Here is a 25,146-nt window from a genome sequence, read left to right on the forward strand (position 1 = left end):
ACATGACACCGGGAAATTATAATTCTACTCCACTTCTAAAGAGACCGTCATGTAGACCGTCCTGGAGACTATCTGTTTAGGATGAAAGTGGACTTGAGAATTGGTGCCAGCAACAGTTTGATTCTTGATACAGTCAATATTTTGTAACCCATGCACTGCTCCCCTCAATATACATAAAGGTGAAATATTAAAGTTTGACAATGAAAAGCTTTTAAGACTGCAATGAATTTTGTGAGCAGAAAAGGCAAATATGGAATGGTTGTGGTGACATCAGAGAAGTCTGTAGTATTGGTTAAATCAGTACAGCCGATTGGTGATATCAGAGTATACAATGAATGTTTACAATACAACAGGTTTAAGAACACAGGAAACTGGACTCAGATAAAGCTTGTGAAATGTAAAATAACATGTAGACATGGATCAGTTCTGTCTGTAGATTTACCAAACCTATCTTTGGGAGGATTAAATGTGGATCTGAAACACTAACTTAAGACATACGACTGAAAAATGAGAAACCCATCATGTCAGTAAATGACTTCCACCTTTTACACAATCTGCAGAATGAAATTCATTATTGCTTGGCATGAAAAATACATCATATTCAGACTATTTGTCATATGTTAGGACATAATGGATAATAATTCCTTCGATATTCCCTAATTCAGGTATAAAGGCGGCTTTAAACAGAACGCGAAATCAAATGAATGAAAATAGATGCTGCTTCACTGCTGTTTATCCTTAATCACCCCCTGCCTACATCATGCAGTGTGATGATTTAAAAAGCCATAAGAATGTCACATCAATGTATTTCCTGGTTGAAAAGAGATTGTGAGATTATTTTTAAAGTTGTTATCTTATGCAGGAAAGTAAAAGTGAACAAAAACTGAGAGAAAAAGTGAAGCCGCTCTGTTTCCAATAAGCAGATGTATTTTTTTTATTTATTTAAATAATGCCCTAGAAATTATTTTACTCTTAAGCATATATTTACGCTGTGTTGACACATTTGTGGTCGTTTTCAACTGAACTGTTTACTAAGTGAGTGTCATGTTTATGAGAGCCAGTGCATATTTGTTTGTTGGGAGGCTTGTTGGCTACTGACAGAGTTGGTTGAATACTCTCTCTCTCTCTCTCCCTCTCTCTCTCTCTCTCTCTCTCTTCAGCTGCCGCGATATTTTCCAGCTCTGGAGCCTCCACCGCACAGCTCGATCGATTCGCATTGATTGTCCCTGACGAGCTGCTCCACTTTCTAGCCAATGTCAGCCAGTCTGCGATCGGGAAGGAGAGAAATGAAGGAAAATCTCTGCCGCCCTGGCGGTGTCATTTCCACACACTTGGGTTGGCCGCCTGCCAGCAGACAGGCCGGTGGAAAGAGGTGGAGTGGACTCTGAGAGAGAGAGGGGGGCTGAGCTGAGAGGAGGAGCCGACCGGTCCATCAGGGTGATTTCTGTCAGATGAATGAGTAGATTTCATCATCCTGCACTCCTTTCACACTGATGCCACTATTTAATACAAAACACACAATATAAAATCTACTTGATTTACAGAAATGCAGAAAACATTTTCCACTTGCATAGCTTCAATATTTTTCATTGAGCATAACTGCACAAATAAAAGCCAACCAAAACATCACAGCTCACTCAGGTAGACTAGGTTTTTGTAACTTAAACTTTATTTAAAAAAATAAATGACATACAGGTCAATGCTTTTCATTTTGTATTGTGCGTAAATGATCATAATTTGAGCTACAGTATCATTGAAGAAAGTCTCAGCCAATGGCAACTCACACACTCATCATTTATTATGGCATACTTTCATTGTGAAACGCCTCTCTCCCCCTCAGCTGTCCTGAACGGCCCCTCTTCGCCTCTGTTGTTGCCAGAGCCGAGGCGCAGCAGAAGTCCACTTCGGTTTTTCCGCGAAGCTCCAAAAATCTATGAAATGTGTTTGCATGTTCCTCTCTGCAAGCGGGGATGTAGAGGTGGGATTGCAAGGACCGAGAAAGCTGGGGGAACCCACGCGTTCAGCCTCAGAGAAAGTACGGCTTTTTCCTACACAACTGACGCGCAATCATTTTTTTCTTTCCACATTTGTCACCAACAGGCAGACACTCAGTAGGATTGTGTTCTCGGAGAATACGCTCTTTTTTTCCTGCTCTTTTCTTTTTTTTTTCTTTTTTTTTTTTGTCACCATTCTGCACGGCAGGCTGAGAGACGGACCGCTCGGACTGTGGGAGCCCTCCCCTCTGCTCCGATCTGCTTTGGTAGGTGCGAATAAATCGGGCCCGTGTTTGCAAATATGCAGATATATGGAAGGGAATGGGAGGAGGTGTGGGATGGAGGGGTGTGTGTGTGTGTGTGTGTGTGTGTGGGGGGGGTCATACTTTGTTGAAGTCTGCTCAAAGTTGGGATGTCATCTTCTTATCGGATCAAGTTATAGCAGCAGGAGGAGGGGGGCTGTTCTGTTACCTATATCCTCAAATGTGTGACTGCAGCTCAGTGGTGGTACCGCAGATAGGCTACCGTGTTCACAGATCACCGGATCCGCACAGAAGAAACCCATTTGGATCTGATTTAAAAGCTGAAAAATAAAATAGCCTAATAACCAGGGGTTTTAAAATGTAAAGATATTTAAGCTCCAATAGTCTGCATGTTTTTTTTGGATTAGTTTCTCTGTGCATTCATTCAACGCTTTATTTCTGAAGTGCGTTGATACGGATCGGCACCACACCGAGGGACGAGCCTGACGCTTTTTCTGTGAATCAGCTGTTAATGATGCGCGTCTAAACTTGACGCTTGAAAAGAAACGACCAGCGCGCCAGCCGAATCGAGCCCACAATTGACAACAGACTCTCACTGATCGTGAGCATTTGCGTTGAACTTTTGTTTCAATCAAAAGAAGACAAGTTCGTAGATTTCTCAGCGATCGACTCGAGTTAAGAAAAGGGGGGGGGGGGGGGGGGATAAATAACGGATTTGTGCATTTCCAAATGTCATTTTCTTCCGGTTTTGTCCAGGCCATGTCTTTCATGTGGGCACATTTTTGGAAAGTTCCTCAGGTAGGCTATTCTCAACGCGCTTTCCGGATTTACAGACTAGTCAACCCCCCCGGCTGCAACCCTCCCTCTGTTTCTCAGCTGCAACTGCTCCATATGTTTGCGAATAATTGAAGTCACTGTATGCCCGGCGTGGCTGTTTTTGTCTAACTTTTTGTGTGCGTATAGTCCCAATTAGTCAGAATAAGACGCAGCAGGTTGTGGACAATGGATGAATCATTGAGTCTAATTATTGTCACCAGTTTTTTTTTTTTTTTTTTTTTTACTTCCTGTGTGTGTGTGTGTGTGTGAGAGAGAGTGAGTGTGTGCGTGCTCGTGTCAGTGTGCACAGGAGGTTGGAGGAATAGAGAAGCTCGCCAGTAGACAGGTCCGCAGACAGCGCGACTGAAGGGGAGGGGGGGCGAGTCGACTAAAGAGGAAAAGGGGGGGGGGGGGGGGGGGTGTACTTGCATCGTGCATCGCCTGAACTAATGCATTAAGTATTCTCGCGTCTCCTGAGGTGCAGTCAGTCAGTCAGCTGCTCCGGAGTTCGTGATGGACCAAATGCCTCACAACCACTGAAGGAAACATTTTCTCACCTCCTGTTTAAAACGCTGATTGCCATCACCTGGCCACCTTCGCCTGCTGTGACGTCAGCGGAGGGAAGTTATTCAACAGGGAGGGATGATAATTGTCCAGAAACTACCTAGTTACCGTGACGACCAAATCAAGTTGTGATTATATTTTTGTCAGTAATAGAAAAACATTCCCCATTCAGGTTAGACATTGTTTTTCTCATGTTTTTTTTTTTTGTTTTTGTTTTGAGTAAAATGTATGTCTACCATTTCAAAACAAAAGGAACCAGCCTACAAACACACGTGATCCCAAAGGCGTTACTCCATCACATATTGATCCACTGAAACAACCCCACTACTCATCCATCAGTCAGCTGTCACTATCGTTAACTGACATTAACCTCCTTCAGTATCCTAGCTGGTACAAAGTCACTTACTGTCAAAGATGAATTTAAATTACATTTCAATCTAAAGGAATATATACGCTACTGAAGCTGATGCAGTTTAGAGTTAGTACAAGCTGAGAGCTCCGTGTGAATGTTAAATGAGCTGTTCATACAAGTATCACACTGCTGACAGCGTTCACCCAGCAGCACTGTGGCTGTCAGGAAGCTCTCATCAGCTGAATTGGTGAGTGAGTACAGTATAATTTATTGAAGTACTACTTCATTCACCAATAATTTCAGTTTGAAGTTTTAGTAAATGTTCGACACAAAATGAAACCCCCTGTTTGGTTCTTATGCGCCACATGCAGTCAATGATTCAGAGTCTGAACCTCTGACAAATTTATAATGACACACTCTTCAGGTGTTATGGCCGGCCTATTCCAAGGTGTACAGAATACACTAACCATATTTAGAAAACACGTTGAATTATGTTTAACAGATCTCTTGGTAATACCACACATATACTGTTGTATTTTTACATGCACAGTTAAGTTGGGCTACAGTTATAGCTTGATTAGGCCGTTTAATTGGACTACTACCGTTGTGCCATTGACAGAAGTTTGTCCTACTCCACTACAGCAGGTGGCGATATGCCCCCTTTCAGCTAGTTACAATATGACTTTTACAAGTAGACTTACACGTCATATACCAATTCTTTGAATCGCCTTTCCACGTTTTCCTTCAGTCCTATACTTCAGCAGGTTTAACTCCTTCAGCTGACACAACATATACTGCATCTCCTTGTCTGTCCAAAGGCCTGATCTCGCTCCATTATTCGCCATGTAGATACCTTCGTCTTCTTTACTTCCTGGCTTTTGTTCTGCACATTTATGCTGTTTGACTTCTGGGCCGGCCCGTAGAACCAGTAGGCGGTGTTGAGGTGTGTACACGCCAGGGTAAATTGAGCCCCGATTGCATTTTCTAAGTGTGTTAATTAGACTATGAGATTTTTTCGACTTAGTAAGATTTCAGTGGGATTAAACTGTATTTTAAAGTCGGACTCACACAATAAATCACCTTTTTTAACATCATGAAATAGTGTGAAGTTGTAAGCAATTGCTAGCAGCAAGCTAAATGGCAACACAGAGTTTTGTTTCTTAGCTAGAACCAGTGACTTTATAGCTACATGGTTGATTGGCAACAGATCCCCTTGATAAATTGTTGTTCTCAAACATTGTCTATAATCGTGGCTTTTGAATCCTTTTTATAGCATAAAAAAAACAATTAAAACTGAACTTCTCAGAATAGTGAACACTTGTATGTAAATCAGTGTGATACGAACTCACTTTAAGGACAGAAACCATATTACAGAAAAATGATTTGATGTGTAGTCGACCTTTATATTATCTCTCATGTTGTCGGCCTACTTGAAAGAAGAGTTTATGATCTATAATGTCACTTTTTGTAATGCAAAACAATCAGGATATATCCTGACTATTCATGAGTTAGCTTTAGAAGTTTGACAGGCTGATTTTTTCTTAACCTTTTTGGCAGAGTGAAGCTTTCTTTTCCACCTTGTTTTTCCAATCGTCATGCTAAGCTAAAGTAACGGTCTCATGGCGGTAGCTTCTAACTCTCGACAAATGAACATGAATTCCACACTGTAGGAGTTTGAAACTGAGTTTTAGTCTTCGGTCACTGATTCCGAGTTGCAAGTTTCATGCTAGACATAGACTGTTCTTTACTGTACGTCTGTTTGATAGTGGTCATGTTGCAGAGACAGCAGAATCTACCTCTGAAAGGATCAACACAGTATTCTGTAGAGCTGGAATATCTGGATTAAATCACCACATTTTACACTCACATGACACCCTATCTGGAAAAAGTTGGCTCCCTTCAATTTGCATTTCAGGAGGCTTTTTGCAAAAAAAAAAAAAATTGATATACATGCTCAATGAGGCAGCAGCCATACGCTAATAAACCAGGTCTCAAATAGAAGTTTGAGTTGATGTATCTTTTTTTTTTTTTTTTTTTTTTTTTAATCGTTTATTTGAATCAGTGTACAAAAAAAAGTCTCAGAAGAGAAGAGATGCTTTGTACCAGATTTAGCTAGCTAGCTAATTTCCATCTGTTAAAATCAATCGATCTTCTATCAAAATTAAACATCAGAAACAAATTATCCATGTCATTGCATTTTTTCAACTTAAGTGGCATTTTTTTTGTCAACCACATCCTAACATCTCTGATCCTGCAGATGAGCAGCTGTGGGAAGTGTCAGATCAGACACTGAGCTGACATCGCTCTGCTGGTTTAACACAACACGTTTAAATTAGTGTCAGGATTTTCACATGGTGTCTTAACTGGATGAACTAGAACATTTATAATCATATTAAGTTACCTGCATCTGATGATATTATGACATTATGTGAGCAGTTGTCCAGCGCTCTGACTTAAGGGTTCAAAAGTTCAGTTTTGCTCATAGTGGAGATATCTTACAATCTTTGAAAGTTCAACGCAAAAACACGTACTGTTCCTTTTGTTTGCAAATCGCCAAAACGAGACAATCAGTTTGATTTAGCAAATGCTTGGATTGCAGGTTCAAGCTCACTCATTGGTGGAACTGTGAAAAGAAAATCCCACTCATAGTTGTTGGCCTCGATTGAACTTTTGGACCACTCATACCCTGAGATTTATCTTTGTCCTGTGGAGACAAAAAAAAACAACAAATAGAGAAAGACTCAGGTAAAAAAGGAAGTGATTATATTTCGATCTCTTTATGCTGAGTAAGGTGAAACATATGTTTCTAAAGCAGCTTTGATTAATGACAGTCATTGTTGTCTAATTACAGACTGTCACCAAACCATCAAGTGTAATGTTTTAATATATATAATCGTTACATCGAGTCTGTTTTACCACCAGCAATCGAGTAAATATGCTTCAATGACCAAATAATACTAAATCAGCAGCATGACACTGACACTCAGAGGCAGCTGGGGTGCAGGAGACAGTTCACATGAGGACATAAACCCATCTGTAAATGATGTGGTGAGGGGATCTGAAGAGCCATGACGCTGCGAGGAGTGTGGAGGGTGATTATCCAATGACTATATGCTGCGCTCAAGGTTGATGAAGATGAAGAGAGTGTGACTGATAGGTCAGGAGGATGGCGGGAACATGTACACACATGCAGCATAGAAGCGATATATGTGAGAATAATATAAGTGCTGACTAATGCAACAACACATGAGTGTGTTTCATATGATACTGTTTACTTTAACATAGTGTTTTAAGATGTTATCTCATTCATTGCTCCTTTTTTTTTTTGCATAAACAAAGCACAGATTAACATCTCCAATACACTTGTCAATGTCTTCATGACTTAAGTGTTCTCGCTCAAAGCCTCACACTTCACACGAATGTGTTCAGCTCCAAGACCAAGTGAAACAGAACAAACAAAAATCCGGTCATCAGTCAATTAATAACATTTCATGAAAGAAACAAAACAATACAGTTGTTGTCAGAAGCAATATAAGTTAGCTATATCTGCTGTGTTATACTGCAATTACATTATTTTATAGTTATGAATGAATCTTGCATCTCTTTAAAGCTCCTGAGAAGAACAACTAGTTTGAATTGATTTTTTTTCGCCCCCTGTGGACAAAGTGGTTCCTCTTATCTCTTTGCTGATGCTGCCGTGTGCATGTGCATGTGAAGAAAATCTCATCCAACTTCCTTTAACTGTCAAACGCTTGCTCATTGTTCATCTTGAAAATGTAAACAAAGGCTTTTTTAGCAGTGTGCTTTGACTCACCTCGTCTGACACCTACCCTGTGTCATCAGTTACAGACATTGAAATAAAATAACTATTAAAAAATATATTTTTTTCCCCTGATGAGCTACAAAAATTTTGCTTTTGTAGCTCATAAGGAGGCATCGGTATTAATTTCATTCTATTTCGCAACTAGCTAAAACTTCCTCACAGTAGCTTTAAACAAATAAAACGGCAAAGTAAACAAAAAAAGAACCTGCACACATGTAAACAAATACATGAGATCAAACTGTGCACTTACAAACTGTAGACACCAAACATAAACAGAGCATGTTCAGTTCATATACTTATAACTTATTAATTAATTAATGAATGGTTTATTTGATAGGGACAGATACGATATACATAGACGAACTGAAAACAGCCATCCAATGCCAGTATCATAGTGTTTGTAGCGGTTGCTAATTTGTGACAGTCGTCCCTAGAAGGGCTTTTTATGTAAATAAAAGATTAAAACAGTTATAAAGGAAAAAGAAAGGGTAAACTGGGTACAGTAATTACAACAAGACACAAATTAAGCAGGGAGATAGCTACAAAAAATGAGACAGTTTGTTGCTGAACTAACCCGGATTTTGGTGGTAAATTTCAAGTGATCAAGTAGCGAGTTCCATGATTTTGCTCCTTTCACAAAAACAGCTGTTTGAGCAAAAGATGTTTTGAAAAATTCAACTTTACATTTGCCACTTGAAGCTGCTCTTGTGGATCTGCTGCATTCTTTATAATGTATAAACAGTAAAAATTGAGTTAGAGACACTGAAGCTTCAGAACACGCCACGCTAATCTGCTATGATACCTACAAGGTGATTCAGACCTAGAGATAATCCTTTGTTATACATCTGCTGGTTACTGGGTTCAAAGCATTGACTGTATATAAAATAGATGAAGTGTATCCTCCTCTTCCCGTTGTTCGCGTCTTCTAAGCAGCAACCTCAGCTGTTGAAAAATGAAGACAATCCGGAAGTGCAAAAAACCTGAAGTTCATCGAGCGTCCGTTGAATCTGTCTGCAAAAGCCACAGAAGTCCCAAACACACCCATTCTAAAAATGCCAATTTTTACCGCAAAAAAAACCAAACATGTTTACTGCCTGGTTCAAAATACTAATTTGATCTGAATAGCTTGTCTTTGTCTGAAACACAGTGTCCATGGGTTAATTTCTAAAGTAGTTTCAGTGACATCACCCATTGGTTTCCACAGCGGAGTGTTAAAGCCCATCGATGGCGGTTGCCATGTTGATAATGCTGTCTCAAACGTTCTTTCAGTCAACCTAGAAACAGGCAGAGAGCTGGAGCTGAGACAGGCTTTAAACCTCCTTACAAACTGCTGCAAAGCGCCCGCTCATCAGTCAGATCAGCGACGTCATTAATTATGAATAACTCTTACCCTTCATCACATCCAAAAAAAAACCCCATTGTACACTGGGTGTCGACAAAGAAAGAGCCATTCAGATCAAATTCATTCTAAACATGCGTATGTCTTCTCCAAAAATGTGTGTGTATGTGACCGCTGGGGCTTAAGTGGACAATCAAACAACCGCAGTCATTTACGGCGTCATTTTTCAACACCTGAGGCTGTCACCTGCAGTCTGCAGCCAGTCAGTAGAGGGAGCTCCAAATACTTTGGCTTCACTTTTAAGGAGCCGTTATGTCGTCCATCTTTTTAAATGGTCTATGGTTCAAAGCTTCTATCCAGTCACATTACTGACTGAGTACTAATCAATAAGTTTGAGTATTTACTTTAAATATATTTAGTCTAAATTAAGCCTCCTGTCAGATCATCAACACTTTCTAAAGATAAGCAGTTCAAATAAATGTCTGGTGTCAGCAGGTCAGCTTCTGCAAACAAAATAATCATGCTAACTGTTTTCATGGGCTTTGATTGACAACTTTGTCACTTACTAGCAGACATGACAGGTACTTTATTCAAGCTATTGATGATGCTCCATTAAATTTATTATGTGAAATACTCAAGTCATGCCCCCACTGTACCCAGGGCATTGGTGAAGCAGTTGGATCAGAACATGGTATTCTCTGAGGCTATGATTTATCAAGAAACTGTGTTGTGACACAAGTAGATATCCAGATTAACTTCTGTGCAAAGCTGCAGTGGAGTCCAATTGAGACCAAATGAAATTGAAATCTCCCTTTTAAACAACATTACAATATTCATAGTTGACCAACAAATAGAACTTTTCGTCTAATGTTTCACAAGACCACAAACCTCCTCATGCTTCACTCCTGATTTGCATAGCTGCTTTACATTCAACCTTAACTGAGCGGAGATGCAGTGAGTCTAAGATGCTTTAGGGAAACCGGACCCTGGTCAGTGCTGCAGCAGGAGAAACTGAAACTACAGGGCTGAGGGGCTGCGGAGCTGGCTCTGGTTCGCTGGCGCCACATCCCCCTGAGCTGGTGAGAATGTGGGGGCTGTGCTCTTGCCTTTGAAGCTTTACCTCCCACTAATTCTGGCCTTCCAATTTCCACACACTGCACAGACACCCCTCTCCATCCTCCTCCCCTCCCTCTCCCTTTGTTTCCCTTATAAGGACTGGCCCGGCCATTTCCTCAGCGTTTCTGTGGGAGGTGGTGGGCTTGTTTGTGAACACGGACAGGTCAGGGGAATCGCAGGAGAGTTTTTCTTCTCCTAGATGAGCAGTCACAAGGTTCTTGCGCTAAAAGCTGCTTGGATGGATGCATCTTTGTCTCGTGGGGAGTCCATCATTAGCCACTCCGTTTGATCCAACATTTAGCGAATGTCAATTTTCTTTAAAAGTTCTATAAGAAAAACTACCTTTAAGACGAATAGTTGATTGACAAATAAGGCGAGACATTGAAATCCAAAGTTGGTAAAAAGATTTGACTATTTGTAGTTTGAGCACTATTGACCAATTACGTGTCAGCAGGCTTTGATGTATTCAGGAGAAACAGCCCGTGTGGAGGGCGAAAACGAGGCTCAACGTTATCTGAGCTAGTGACATACCAACTTTAATCAGCAGTTATCTAACAGTAATTATTTAATCTCTTTACAGATATTTGCCGACAATCCATTATAGATCAATCATTTCAACTTGAGCAACAAATCTGCTTGACGCTGTGTCTTGTTAGAGCCAATCAGCGTTTAGATTTCCCGACTACCTGAAACGCATCAGAAGTGATCAATCTGACCTCAATTCAGCAAACAAACATAACAATCTTTTTTTTAATTTTGTTTTTCCTCTTGAGGACAGACCTGACAAAGCTTGCATATTTACTTTTTACAAATCTGCTTCATAATGTATTCATATTTCCGCTAACTTAAACCCCATTAATTGCAATTCCGTGAAGAGAGGGTTCATACCATTATTTATTTATAAATCACTTGTGGGTAATCTACCAGCATACATCACTTCTTTATTAATCTGGGCTGATAATCAGTATCAGACTCGATCAAGTGACTGGCTGATGTTAACGGTTCCACATGTAAAAACGAACTTTGGGAAAACATCCTTCACCTATTGTGCTGCACACACCTGGAACACAATACAAAACACATTCAAACTCAATACAATGGTTACCATGGGTCAATTTAAAAACTTGATCACAGCTCACTGTACTCATGAGTGTAAATGTTATTAACTGTAGTTACCTGCTTACTGCTTATTCTTCTGGTCTTATAATCTATGTATTTTGTCTTTGTTGTTTTTCGTCTTTTTTGTCTCTTATTCGTTTTAATTGTACTCTCAACGTCATTGTAAATGAGGGCTTGCCCTCAATGATTTCTTGAGAATAAATAAAGGTAAAATGAAATACCCATGCTGTGTAACTTATAACCAACTGTTGAACTGAACTGAGACTCAACAGATGAACGGGCCCTACTCCGGGATGTTATAAACCAAGAATTGACGTTACAGATGTCACACTGTCTGGAAGTTGTTCAACACTAACTGCTGGCTTCGCTGAAATTACAGCGATATCAAAATTCGTTCCCACAGGCATATAACGTCTATCAAACAGTGACGGACGATGATTGCCAAAGGGTTTCAATAATATGTGGTCCCTAATTCCTTCCTAGCTATGAGTGTCATAACTCCTAATGTATCAATGTAGGACAACTTTCAGCTCCAGGTGTTGGAGAGGAGTTTAACTGACAACAAAATCCCTTTTCATTTCATTGTGCAACATTTTGTTATTCATGATTTGTCAAGTCATGAGCTCATTATTCAGCCTGGGTCAGGAATTTGCTCAGATAATGTCGGTTTTCAACAGGAATCTGAACCCAAATTTGTTAAAGTGAGAACAACTTAATATAGCCCATGTGACAGGGTCCACTCATAGAGTTGAACCTACATTATAGCTATCTACCAAACGTACAGCTCTCCTCGGCTTTATGGAACTAACAGCTTATTGGACTCACTATTATTGTATTTTTTAGACGTAGAAGTCAGCTTTTTCCATCGAAAATCTCTAAAACAGTTCAATATTAGCATAAACAAAACATAGCTAGCAACTCGCTGGACAACACAGTGGAGCACTTCAACTAAAGATCCAGATATTTTGCTTCAAAAAAGGCTTAACAGAGTTAATGTGACACCATGTAGCCAAATACACCTAAATGTTTTCCACTTAAGTTTTGGATGTTTAAGTCTGAATAATCCAAAAAGATGATGTGCTGTGATCATAACTTGTGTCTGTTAGCGCTATCCTAGTTCTAGTTCTTCTCACATGTTTCAATGCCTTACTATTTTGGTGAAGTGATCATTGAAGAGTAATTCACCTCTCTTGTCTGTATGTGAAGTTTCCAGATGGCCCATTGGAGAGCGTGGATGAGGCCTGAGCTGTAGTGGGGCAGAGGGCTTTGGGGCCTGCCTGTTGTCGGCTTCCAGATTCATCCATTGAGGTGAGGCGCCATTCTCCACCAGGGCAGGACACGGACCAGGAACAGGTCTTTGCTCCCCCTCCTCGCTCACCCCTGCCCCCTTTCCACCCTCATCCCCAACCCAGGCACATACGCTCTGGACCATGTCTAGCGAGCCGTCGGAGGGGGGTCGGACAGATGACCAGGAGCGGAGTAGCAGCAAACACCACTCTCCTGCCATAGAACGCAGGAACCGCAGCGGCATCATCAGTGAGCCCCTCAGTAAGAGCCTTAAGAACTCACGCACCCTCTCCCAGTACACAGCCGTCTCCTCGGCCAACACCAACGGACACACAAACAATAATGAGGCGAAGAGTCACTCGGCCAAGCCTCAGCCCGCCCCGCAGCCCCAGCCAACCGTCTCTGCACTGACAGCAGCCAAGTTGGACCGAACCCTTGAACAGGTTCTGGAGGGACAGAACGGCCTGCTGCACTTTGCTCAGGCGGCAGCGTTGTTGAAGCGGGCTGGTATGGAGCACATGCTCCTTCCCGGGGGCATGGGAGTAGGAGTTGGCGGAGGAGACGCAGGCTCGGGGGCTAGCGACTTGGAGGGTACGTCTGTCACGGACGCCGTAGGTGGTCCCATTGACTTCCCATATGGAGTAGGGGGTGGTTTCCCTTTCAACCCGGGTCTTTTCATCATGACGCCGGCCGGAGTGTTTCTGGCGGACAGCGCACTGCACATGGCCGGCCTGGCCGAGTACCCGGCACAGAGCGAGCTGGCCTCCGCTATCAACTCCGGGAAAAAGAAGCGAAAACGTTGCGGCATGTGCCCACCTTGTCGACGGCGGATTAACTGCGAGCAATGCAGCAGCTGCCGGAATCGCAAGACGGGCCATCAGATCTGCAAGTTCCGCAAATGTGAGGAACTGAAGAAGAAGCCCTCTGCTGCTCTGGAGGTAAGATGGAGGTAGTTATGCTGTACCTTACGTAAAAAAAAATGTGTCCTCATAATTATGTTGCAGCTAAAGGCAGGTGTAAGCACACATTTAGGTTAGAAGTCTACTATTCAAACCAAAATGATTTGTACTTGACAAGGAAATGGGTGATTGAATTTTATACTGCTGGAAACAACTCAATGCCTCAACCATGAAAGAAATAACATTCAAAGATTTGAAGACCTACAAAAATGACTATTTGACTTGAATAGAAACCTCTTGTGCTAAGACAGTGGTGGTAATGAGTCATTCTTTTGGGTTCCATCAATCAATGGAATTTTAATCTAAAAAGTTATTATAAAGCTTCAACATGAAACCATCAATACTTTTTGCATATTAGGATAAACCAGACAAATTTGACAAAGTTTGAGATCTAAAATTTTCCACCAATCGACAGTTCGACAGACACGTTTTACAGCAAGCTTCACATCTGAAAGCATAAAGAAAATCTCTGGATCATACATGAAAGTCATTGCCGCTTAAAACCAACAGTAAACGTGGGGATGATGGCGTCACATGCAGGGCCATGAGAGGTGGTGAGGAGTGTGGTGGTTATGTGCAGGGTAAGCAGTGCACCTTGGGGTCTCCTTAATCTGTCCACCATAACCATTCAATCACTGTTCCTTCGGCTGGAAGACTAATGCACTAGGTTGAACACGTGGCAGTTTAGATTTTTATGCATTGAGCTTCTGTAGAGCATGTCTTGTTTGGTCACATGTGAATCCTACATGTGCCTCTACATATGCTGCAATCATAAAGACATAAAAACAGTGTGTGTGTCAGTGTGTGTTTAGGCAATCTTTCAAATATGAATATGCCCACAGTATGTGTTTGTGTATGTTTGTGCTAATGTGTGTGCATGTAACACGGTCCATCTGGCCTCAGAGCTGTCATCTGGAGCACCAGGTGTCAGCGTGGCACATGCATCCCCCTTTAGCTGCCGCTGTCCTTCTCTCGGTGACACTCCTGCTCATCTAAATGGCCCTCCAAACTTCCCGCCTGCTACCTCATGCACACTCAGTGGCCTAACTTACCCCGGCTACAGGACGACCAATCAGGAAATCCTTTCAGCAGACACTACATCGCTAAGAAAATAAACTATGGAGATAAATGGCTGATATTGTCACTTTGGCGTTACATAATAAATAACTAATTAAATAAATAGATATGTAGCATGTGGAGATGCCTCTGGTCTAATTGACACGAACTGGGTGTGCTACAAACTGCTAATGGCTTTACTTCTTTCTCTTTCTGATGTTTATTGAGGGTGACAGCTTGGCCTCTTGTTTGGAGGCTGAAATGTTGGTCGGTCAATCCCCATGTGCTGACTTCGGCCCTCCACAGAGAAATGCTCCTTAAAGGGGAAGATGCAAACTGAGAGAGAAAAAAAAAAAAAACAGTGTTGTGGCTGCATTTTTCATTTTTCATTTTAAAGCTCCTGTGAGGAACATTCAGTTTTGGCACCCCGTGTGGGTGAAGTCTTACATCTGATCTCTTTTCTCATCTTGTCCAGTACATGCGTATCAAGTCTTTTCTGAAGAAAATAACATTCCATCCTGCTTTAACAAGCAACCGCATTTTACAGTTTTATATTTTTTTCTGAGGGTTAAAGGGCTTCCCCTGCTTCAAACTAAATGATTCAACTTGTGAGAAAATAAATACCAGATCTAGATACTTTGAAAAGCCATAATGTGTTGGCCACCCATCAATTTGGGTTTTTTGTTGGGGGATTGTTTTTTTTTTTTTATACAGGAGGACAGTGGATAGTGTAGGAAGACGGGGTGAGAGAGTGGTGATTGACATGCAGCAAAGTGTAGAAGGTCGGGATCATCCCGGGCCGCCTGCCTCGAGGACTGTAGAGCCTGTGTATGGGCTGCGTGATATAACTGCTAGACTGCAGCGCCCCAACACCAAGCCATTTTTTTTTTAACATTTAAATTTGCTTGTGGGGACAAGAACAAAAAACACGACAAGCTGTTCCAGTAAATGACCCCAAGATTTTACACTGAAGGTCATTTAGGAGAAACCTGTCTAAGGCTAGCTGACCAAACTTTGGCCTCGCAGGATTTCTGGCAGACAGATTTTCTTTTTTAGCACAACCCAACATTAACCACATGTTCATTATTGTAACCATGACCATGCAAGAAACCTTAAATAATAAAGTCATACATTGAACCCAAAAATCTAACCAAGTAGGTTTTCTACCTTCTAACCATGAATCAGTCATAATAATCTCCAAACTGATCTAGCGTCAATTAACGATTTGTAACATTTTGGAAGCTAAAGAAAATATTTGAGATCCTACTTGGAGGACTTGTTTGCTTGTGTTAAGAAATCAATCCCAGTGAAGATCCTTTCTGATTACTTTGTTTCTGTGTTTAAAAAAAAAGAAGAAGGTTTATATGAGGGCACACACCAGAATTCAACATCAGTCCTAAATGACTCTCAGTTTACAGAACAACAAATTGATACTACACTTGAGGGTAAGTCAGACAGGGGAAGCACGAGCAACACTATTAATAAAAACTACTTTATAAAGGCCTATGGATACAAGTATGTATTAAACAGTAGAAATAAATAAAACACAACAACAATAGTGCAATGGAGAGTGCAGAGGTGCTGAGATAAATGTTGTTATGGATCAGGTTGCTACATTAACAAGAAGTAGATGGTTGTAGTATTTACAGAGGATGTGGATTGGACTTGGATGTCATAAAATAATGTAAAAAAAAAACTCTGGTTATCATAACACAAAAATGATTTGTTCTTTGACGATTGCATTGACAACAAAATTAAAAACCATGACGAAATCTAATTGAACCTATGACATGCATGGAGCATGATAAACCCTAAAGAATGCAAATCACTTTAAAAAAACACTGAATATATGATTTGTTTTTGCAGCAAATAAGACCTGAAATAGTGTGAAATTGAAGGACTCACAAGGTTGTCACCAGGGTTCAATGTAACAAATGGAAAAACTGACTGTTAAGAATCAGGCTGATGTGTCTGAATATCTGCCTATTGGTTATTTTGTGTTGGTTTTTTTTTTCAGTTGCAAATGAATGATCAGCTTCTTTTGTCTCCGTTGATGATTAACCAAATGGTGTAATGTGTCAGCTCGCTTTGTGGGTGGTATGACTCAATGTCTGCAGCAGAAAATGAATTTAATGTTAATATGTGATTTGCATTTGATGTTGTTATGGCACTTAGCCTGATACCAGTCGTTCACACCAGCCATGCCAAACCCGAGGGGGCCTGAATATTCATGAGTGCTGATGTTGATGTAGGTCATCATGCTGCTTGTAACGTCACAGGCTGATGAGGTCGCCAGTAGCCACCACATATGAAGGAAACTCCAGGGGGCCACCTGCCATGCGTCGAAATACCAAAGCAGTTGGAGTATTGACTATAGTAACTTTCACTTTCACTAATTTTTAAAAAATCTATCTGCCTTTTTAGACCAGACATGAGAAGGCTAATCCCTCTTTTCTTCTGACTTATTATTATATTACACTCTACTGGAGGATAACCTCAGTGTTTTGCATTTCCTGCCTTTAGACCTTCACAATGTCAAAGTGAAAGTCAGAAATTAAAGTCAACATTATATTGAATATTTTTCATCTGGTCAACATGGGTTACAATAGAGTTGGTCCGTTTGATAAATAGAGATGGATGTCAACACATGAATAGTATCTGGAACAACAGGTGCAGTGTAGAACTGAAAGAGTTTAAAGTGACAGTACAAAAATAAAGACAGACGGACGAAGGGAGGCATAACAATAGCAAGAATCAACAGTTACAGCTACGATAATGTGATGATTAGAATAAAGGTGACTCATTATTGCAATGCAAATAATACTAATAATAATAATATATAACTCTTTTAACTAGTTGTATAACAGATCACAGTATATCTGTTGCTGTAAAATGAGCCTTATTATATCATAAGCCCTGTTATACTGCGCTGTGTCTGTTCCAAAAGTTGAAGTTAAAGCCCCACATGCTCTCCGTTTGTTGTTTTGTCAAACGGGGAGCGTGCACACAAGTCACGCGACACACACTGCAGGAACAGCCAGTGCAAAGATACACACATATCCGCTAAATGAATGGTGCGCAGGTATTCAACACAGTCAAAGCTCACATATTAAAACCAGTTTTCATCTATTACAGCAGACGTTTTTATTTATTAGGAGACAATGTGACAATTCGCGGTATATTTTGTGTTAATAGATGTCAAATTTAGCAAATGTAGCAATTAATGACATCGGCTTGTCTGGCTAAGGACCAGAACAAGTGCACTTTATGTATGAAACAGTTGAGGGTGACAGTGTGGGACATAAAGAAAGAGCTGAAGTTTATGCATACAAACAATCTAAACATGAGATAACTAAAGGCAGATGGTTTTTTATCAGTTTAATAAGAATATAATCCAACATATAACTAATGCAGAATAAACCATAGAGGTATAGTTTTGGTTGGTGGGACTGCACAAGGTCTTGGAATCAGCTTGGCCTTGTGTTTTAAGAAGAACAAAAACTAAGCTTTGTTTTCCGCTGTACAGGGGATGTACCAAAGACACTTTAAAAAAAGTCCCACTCGACAAAAAAGTTCATTTCTGTTTAGGTGAACTCTGTATTTGTGAATACTTTTTTACCATCAGACAACCATTTCATTCAGTGACCATTCAATTACTGAATCGTCAATTTAAAGCTCCTGCGAGGCGTTTTTAGACGATTATGAAACAGGCTGTAATTAATACTTTACGAGCATCGAAAGCAAACACGAGCATCAGGAAGAAGATGGATTATTTCTATAAAGTTGTTTTCCATGCCTGAAACCACTGCCATGGGGTAGGAGATGGTGGTTAATAACAGCATGCTGCAGAAACAGATTTTTCCCACGCGCTGCAAAGATTCTCTGTTTGATATACATTAGACTGAAAAGAAAGAAATGGGATGAGATTTGTTTTTTGTTTAGAATACACTACTCACACATTTGAAGGACAAAATCAGCAAAAGATAGGAGGAACTGCTTTGTCTACAAGGGTCGCCAAAATTGACACAAACTGAAAGTTCTTCACAGGAGTCGTTATAGGAAATCGGCTTTAACTTAAAATCCGACAAGTTCTCTCAGTCACTCGGAGAAATCACTTTAGAATTCTGCGTTGCTTACTTTTATAGCCCAAACGTTACTTGTTGTAGTATCAACTTTTCCTTCTACAGGGAGCTGCAACAGTAACACTTTGAATTTCACTGCTTTTCATTTGTCCTCATGTGCTCACTCATTTCCCATTAGCAGTGTAGTAGCTGTCTCAGATGGCTTTGTTATTAAGTCAACAGCTCTTGTTCAGCAGGTGATTAGATCAGAGAATACAGCCTAGGCCGCACTGTCAGTGAGCGGGATGTCATCAGGACACGCTAAATGTCAGAGGAGGAGATTCAGAGAGGATGTGCTGTGTCAGGTGAGAGAGTGGAGAGCCAAGAGTCAACAGTGGATCCACAATGTCAAGAATGAGCAGATATGTAAATATTTTAATTGTCTTCAAAGAAAGCTGTGGGAGAGATATGCGTCTAAACTCCTAAATGTATATCCACTTTGGCATCACTTGTCGAAATTGGTGGGAGTGTGTTTGTGAGATGGTTTTGATGGCGTTCAGCTCGCCCGTGTTTCCACACATGCAAAGCAAAAACAACACAGGAAACGGTTTGGCTTTCTTTCACGCCGCATTTGCATTGATGCTTGTGTTCCTGCTTTTGTACGAACCTGAGAGCGCATCCGCGTCGGTACACGAGTGCAGTCCAGCAGCCGTGTGTGCTTATTTTAAGGGTGTTGACGGTTTCCATTGAAAGCTCACGGCAGCTCAAAGAAGAGCGTAAAATTGGCAAGTGAGGGGGAGTAAGCATGCTGAGGCCTTTGCCACCTCACAGCTCACTGGCTGAAGATGTCTGGATTTATTCTGGGAATGCTACATTTGAGAGAAATAAGTGGGAAGGCAGTTCCTCTGCGCTCGACGTCTGAATACCCTCCAGTGGTGTCAGTCTCAGCGATGCAGAGAAACAAGGAGAGTCGGGGTTAGGGAGTTGTAGTGTGCTTTGTTTTTACTTGTATGTCACTGTAGGTTCATGATGGACTGTACAGGTGGGTGGGTAATGTTTGAAAATAGATGAGACAGGACTTTTATATTTTCTTACCCATGCAATAATGGGTTCTTTTGTAATAAATGTTATTGGCTGTGTCAGATACTATGCATGTTTGTCATCAGACACACCTAACACCTTAACATACAAGTGTTGTCCTTTGGGAACCGCTCTGCCAGAATCAGACATCGATATGGGAGCAGCGTATTCCCTCATGGTCCTTTCTGCCTCCCAGACACCGAACACCAGACAGTCAGGACAGAGTAGGCTCATGCAAAGTGACAGGCATGCAGACTGACACCGAGACACATGGATGTGCGGGCAAGTTGCTGGGCAGGCAGAGGGATAAGTTGGAGAGGACAGAGGAGTCTTGGGCAGACAGAAAGAGAGGGGAGACAGTCAGGCACCCAAGGTGCAGTCTCAGATCAAGCTATCAGCCCTTAACTCAAAGATAGAAAGAGATCAGGTTGTCGTCCACTCTGTTGATTTGGTAATTTGCTGGTCAAAAGGTTGTTAAATGTCTATTCAACTTGATTAACTTTACCTATACTTATTTATAATGCCAATCACAGCACACCTGAGGACAGTTTACATATATGAGCACACACTTGGTAACTGTGGCAAGGACAAACTTTCTCGTAAAAGGCAGAAAACTCAACCAGAACCAGACGTTTTGGTGGATAGCCATCAGCAAAAAAATAAAAACAGCTGGTTGGGGAAAAGCGTGATGGAGAGGGGAAAAGAAATAAAGAGAGGATAAAATGGATAAAATTCTGACAGACAGACTGTCAAACAGTTAATATGACGTAAATAATGTTTTTTAATTGTTGTTAAAAAAAACCTATCTTACTAAATCTACCAAATTCCAGCCAAGTTTACCCCATAATGTAGATGCTGATTTATCTTTTGACCTGTGACAACTCTGCGTTAGTTTTGTGATTTTTTTGGAAAGACTTCGTCTAGATCGTTGAACTATTTATCACTGTGTCTCCATTATCATCTCTGGAATATTGAAGACTAGAGATAAGTAGATATGCAATGACTAGTCCATTGTTTCAATAACTTTTCAGCTTCTAGCCTCTGAAATGTGATGATTTGTTGTTTTTCTTTGACATTTTTTCCACGGGCTTATTACCTGTGTTAATACTCCGGCCCTTGTTCTGAGATGTACGTATGTTGAAGCCCAGTAGAAGAAACAGTTGTAATGTATTTATGTATCGATCACAATTGGCTTATGGTCCTGCAAGCAGGCGTAGGAAAAATCTTGCCCCTTCAGCCAGACGAATAGTGAGTGTTTATGCCAGCAGGAGGTCAGAGGTGTTTTTATTGAATTGTTTTAAAGGTTTATTTTCTACTTCTTGTGAACAGCAGACAGTTCTACGTCCCACATGCTCCATTGCTTGTGGAGATTATTTAATTGTGGGGGGGTTTCTTGTGGGTGTCCATAAGGGAGTTCTCACTTTAGTTAATGATGAAGCTATGAAGACAATAACCAGGATGCTTAGCATTGCTCTGGGTCAAAAATGATGTCATCATTTTAGTTTGACTGAGACACAAAAACATGTAATGTTCTCTGAAATTATACATTTAGTTTGTATAGTCCCAAAAAAAACAAGAGTCTTCCAGTTTCCCTTTGTGGTGGCCTCCGTTACACACAAATTGTTTGTGCTATGCTAAGACAAATGTGCTCGCCTTGTTGAAAAAAACACATCCATCGATTTTAGTGATTGGCCACTTCACACCCACAGACCCCATCTGTTTGAACCCGTGCAATCAGCGCTGGTGAGCGAAGGCTTTTTCTATTCCTGAACTGCAGCCATTTTTTCCATTGATTGCTCATGTTTGATAACGAGAGAAAAGCAGCATTTACAGTTTACTCCAGGGATGTGTTGTTTTTTTCTTCCCGCACATGACGTCATGGCCGGGCCAGACCTCACCAGGTTTTTGACATCTGTGGCAGCAGCAGATGTTGCTGTCCTCTGACTGTCTTTGTAACAGCTGAGTGGTGCTGCAGAAAGGTCACTACAGAGATGGATGGCAGGCTGATGATACCAAACACACAGACCATGAAATAATGTTGGCATCATGTTGGCTGTTAACCTCCAGGTGTGTGGTTCATATGAATATTACTTGGCGCCACAAAGAATATTTTAAGTTTTTACTGGAATACTAAAAGATTTGACACTATATGATACAATATGGTATATGGTACTCTATGGTAGAGGTTCCCAAACATTTCAGCTCTGGAACCCCAAAGTGCAAGCCAGACACTGGGGAACCCCATTGTTCCTATTTCAGTTATTTATTGTTAAAAGGCTGGAAGCAGAACACAAGTAATCTCCAAGTATAAACTGTAGGAGTGAGGGGGACATACAAAATGTAATAAACAGACACACAGGTGATGTCTGTGTGTATTTTTATTCTTAGGGAGCAACAGACATCTACACTGTTGCACTTGTATGCAAAGTTATTAAAATATTTTTTTTTACATATCACTTTCATGTCAGCATGAATCTTAATTAACCACTATAGTTGTATTTTAAATTGTACTAATTGTTGTATGTATTTTCACAAAAATGGGTAAAATATGCTATTTTAAATCATTTTATTAGGTTATGGAAGGCATCTCGAGACCTTCCTGTCAGTGTCTTATGACCCCCCCCCCCCAGGGGTTCCCAACCCCCCCCCTTTGGTAACTACTGCTCTACGGCACTACAATATAATATGACACGATACAATTCACTGTATTGTTCCCGTAGGAAAATTAGTGTTGTGCTCGAATGGTGCACACATTTAGCTGTACCATGGACTGATAATACCATTAATAGACACACATTCAATCCAAATCTCCATCCATTTTACAGTATTTTCTTCAGTTTTGACAGACTAACATAAAGTGTAGAGGCAGATGTGGGCTGGTACAAACATATGTGGACTATGAATGAGGAGCACTGTTGTTCAGTGTCTCTGCTGTCAGATTATTCCAAATTGAGTCAATTTAACAAATAAAGCTCAGAGTGGGCTATGTTTGGTTGAGATCACTGCGGTAATTACCATGCTTGAGGTCTTTTTACCCCAGCAAAAATGTTTCATTTATGCCAGCAGGAGTTAACTTTTAAAATAAAAGTAATATGAAACCTGTGGAGCTCGAACCCTGCTGTCGCTCAGTGTCATGTCCAGATATGAACAATGGCATTCAAACGAACACTGTGCTGCTGATTCGAGGCTACAGGAGTGGTTTATGTGGGCATGAAAAGTAATTAGAGCTGGTATTGTTTTTGGTTTCAAACAAACTTCTCTAAACTAATGGGCCATTAAAATCTCAGCTGCCTTTGATTGAAAATCTCGTAGTTTAACCGCTGTGTTAAAGAGCTGGTGAACAAAAAAACATGAAGTCTGATTATGCTCAGGTTACATTTAATTATATCATCAGAAACCAAACAGAACTTGACACATATTTGTGTCTGCAGAGGGCAGTACAAATATAGATATGTATCCGAATGACACTTTAGTACTTTTATATGTCATGTCCATTAGATCGGTTTTATTCTATGAGCTGTGTGTGAAATGTGTGTGTGATTTCTTTATTTTTAACCTTCTGCTGGTAAGCACTGATGGAAAAGTGAACCAAAATCTATCGTATGAGAATGTTTTATTTTAACAGCCTCACTGTTTGGTGTGATTTCGGGGGTGTATTGTGAGTGTCGGTTAACGTGCCACTGTGTGTGGAGGTGTGTGACTGTACTTGAATACATATTGGTTCGGTGAGAGAGTGTGTGTGGGTGCATAAATGTTTGCCGAGATCCTCCTGCTTCGCTCCAGGCAGAGCTGGCTGACGGAGGAAGAATCCGTGCTGCAGAATCGAGTTGCACTTTTACAGGACGCCAGCCGTGCTGCAGCTCCAGGGACCTGAGCAGCTCTTGTGTCGGCAGGCCTCCCGAGCTACTGCTGAGCCCTGCAGCTGCATGCATGTGTGCAGCTCCTGCTGCAATCACACAGACAGATAACCACAGCCGAAGATAAAGCGGTGAGGGACAGAAAGCATTGTAATCATTGGAGATGGTGTGGGAGAGTAATGCGTGTGGTGGTTAAATAATAAATGTGGCATATTGGGTTTTGTGCAAAGCCGGGACTGAAGCTCACTCCTGTGGTGGAGCTGAGAGGAGAAAATGGGAAGGACACATAGATTTCCCACATATTAGGTGAAATAGAAGTGTATCGGTTTAATCCAGATTTTCTTTAACATTAATAAGTTAACCTGTTCAGAATCAAAACATTGAACAAACATCATAAAAACATTCAGATGTATCATCAGCAATCGAATAAAAATATTTTGAACAAAAGAAACCACCTTACGCAGAAACAGAAGTTTGTCGTATAAGATACCTTTTCTCAACAAAACAAGTTTTTTTAAATTGTCATTTATCATAAAAGCACATCAACCAATGAAGTGATTATTTGAAACACAGCACATGTTTGAATGTTGCTTTTTGTTTAAGAAAACTGCAGTATCTCAAAGAAACAATATTGGCAAAGTCCTCCTATTTGAATAATCTTGTGCAAGATTCTTTGTTTTTTCAATTCCATACATTAAGCAGGTATAGCTGTAATAAAACATCAATACATTGAATGTCACAGCAATGACTATAAGTTTCGAAAGTTCAACAGAAAAGTTAACTTTATGATAAGGCAAAAAGTACAAGGTATTACTTCTGTCTTATATTTGCAAACACTGATTCTGAAGTGCTGTATTGCTTATATTAAAAACCTACCTCTTCTGTCCCCCTCCCCTTTTGTCTGCTCCTTTCTTGTCCTCTGTTTCTCCAAGAAGGTGATGCTTCCTACAGGAGCAGCGTTTCGGTGGTTCCAGTAGGACTCCTCCTCCACTCCCTACCCAAAGCTCTGCCATCAAGTGCAATGCCAACTCCTGGATTGTCTCCGGAAAAGAAACTGGCTTATACACAAACAAACAAGCAACAAGTAAAATAAAATAAAAAAAACAACATCAAAACAATGACAAAAAAAAAAAACAATCGGGTAATGGATGCACCTACTTATTCCTTGAACCAAAAATGAAGCGCAAAGAAAAGCATCTATGGCAATTTTCATTCCCTTTTCTATGTTTCCATTTTGGTACCTTTTGTCCTTTTTCCAGCAGGTTTTTTTCTGTCGCTTCAACATGGAACTGTTCATTGCCAGAAACAGAAATGACGGACTGAGTGTGGACAATCAACTAATTTCTGTGTTTGGTGTTAATGTTGTTCATGTGTGGAAAGATACAGTACTTGTGTAGAGAATGTAAATTTACAGCTATATTTCAAAACTAGTGGCTAATGGCAAACATAATTGTAATTTT

The 25,146-nt window shown here is 40.7% G+C and overlaps 1 protein-coding gene across 5 annotated transcripts; it reads left to right on the top strand.

Moving 5' to 3' along the window:
- Positions 1–1,850: 1,850 nt before the first annotated feature.
- Positions 1,851–24,823, top strand: cxxc5a (CXXC finger protein 5a). 5 transcript variants are annotated; one of them, XM_061054827.1, is made up of 3 exons: positions 1,851–2,260; positions 12,593–13,622; positions 24,619–24,823. In XM_061054827.1, exons 2-3 carry the CDS (start codon positions 12,817–12,819, stop codon positions 24,623–24,625), a joined length of 813 nt encoding a protein of 270 aa, XP_060910810.1. In that variant the 5' UTR covers positions 1,851–2,260; positions 12,593–12,816; the 3' UTR covers positions 24,626–24,823. The 5 variants fall into 5 exon arrangements, with proteins under 5 accessions (XP_060910810.1, XP_060910811.1, XP_060910807.1 ...); XM_061054828.1 differs by having other exon boundaries at positions 24,622–24,823; XM_061054824.1 differs by having other exon boundaries at positions 1,852–2,264; positions 12,593–13,611.
- Positions 24,824–25,146: the final 323 nt, after the last annotated feature.

Source organism: Labrus mixtus, chromosome 14 (genome assembly GCF_963584025.1).
Source record: "Labrus mixtus chromosome 14, fLabMix1.1, whole genome shotgun sequence".
Lineage (NCBI taxonomy): Eukaryota > Metazoa > Chordata > Actinopteri > Labriformes > Labridae > Labrus > Labrus mixtus.

What these genes read in the sequence shown, in the direction of transcription:
- cxxc5a (XM_061054824.1), top strand. Translation starts at nt 12,817, where the DNA reads ATGTCTAGCGAGCCGTCGGAGGGGGGTCGGACAGATGACCAGGAGCGG. An exon ending in AGCCCTCTGCTGCTCTGGAG is followed by an intron (nt 13,612 to 24,618) that starts GTAAGATGGAGG and finishes TGTTTCTCCAAG; the next exon opens with AAGGTGATGCTTCCTACAGG.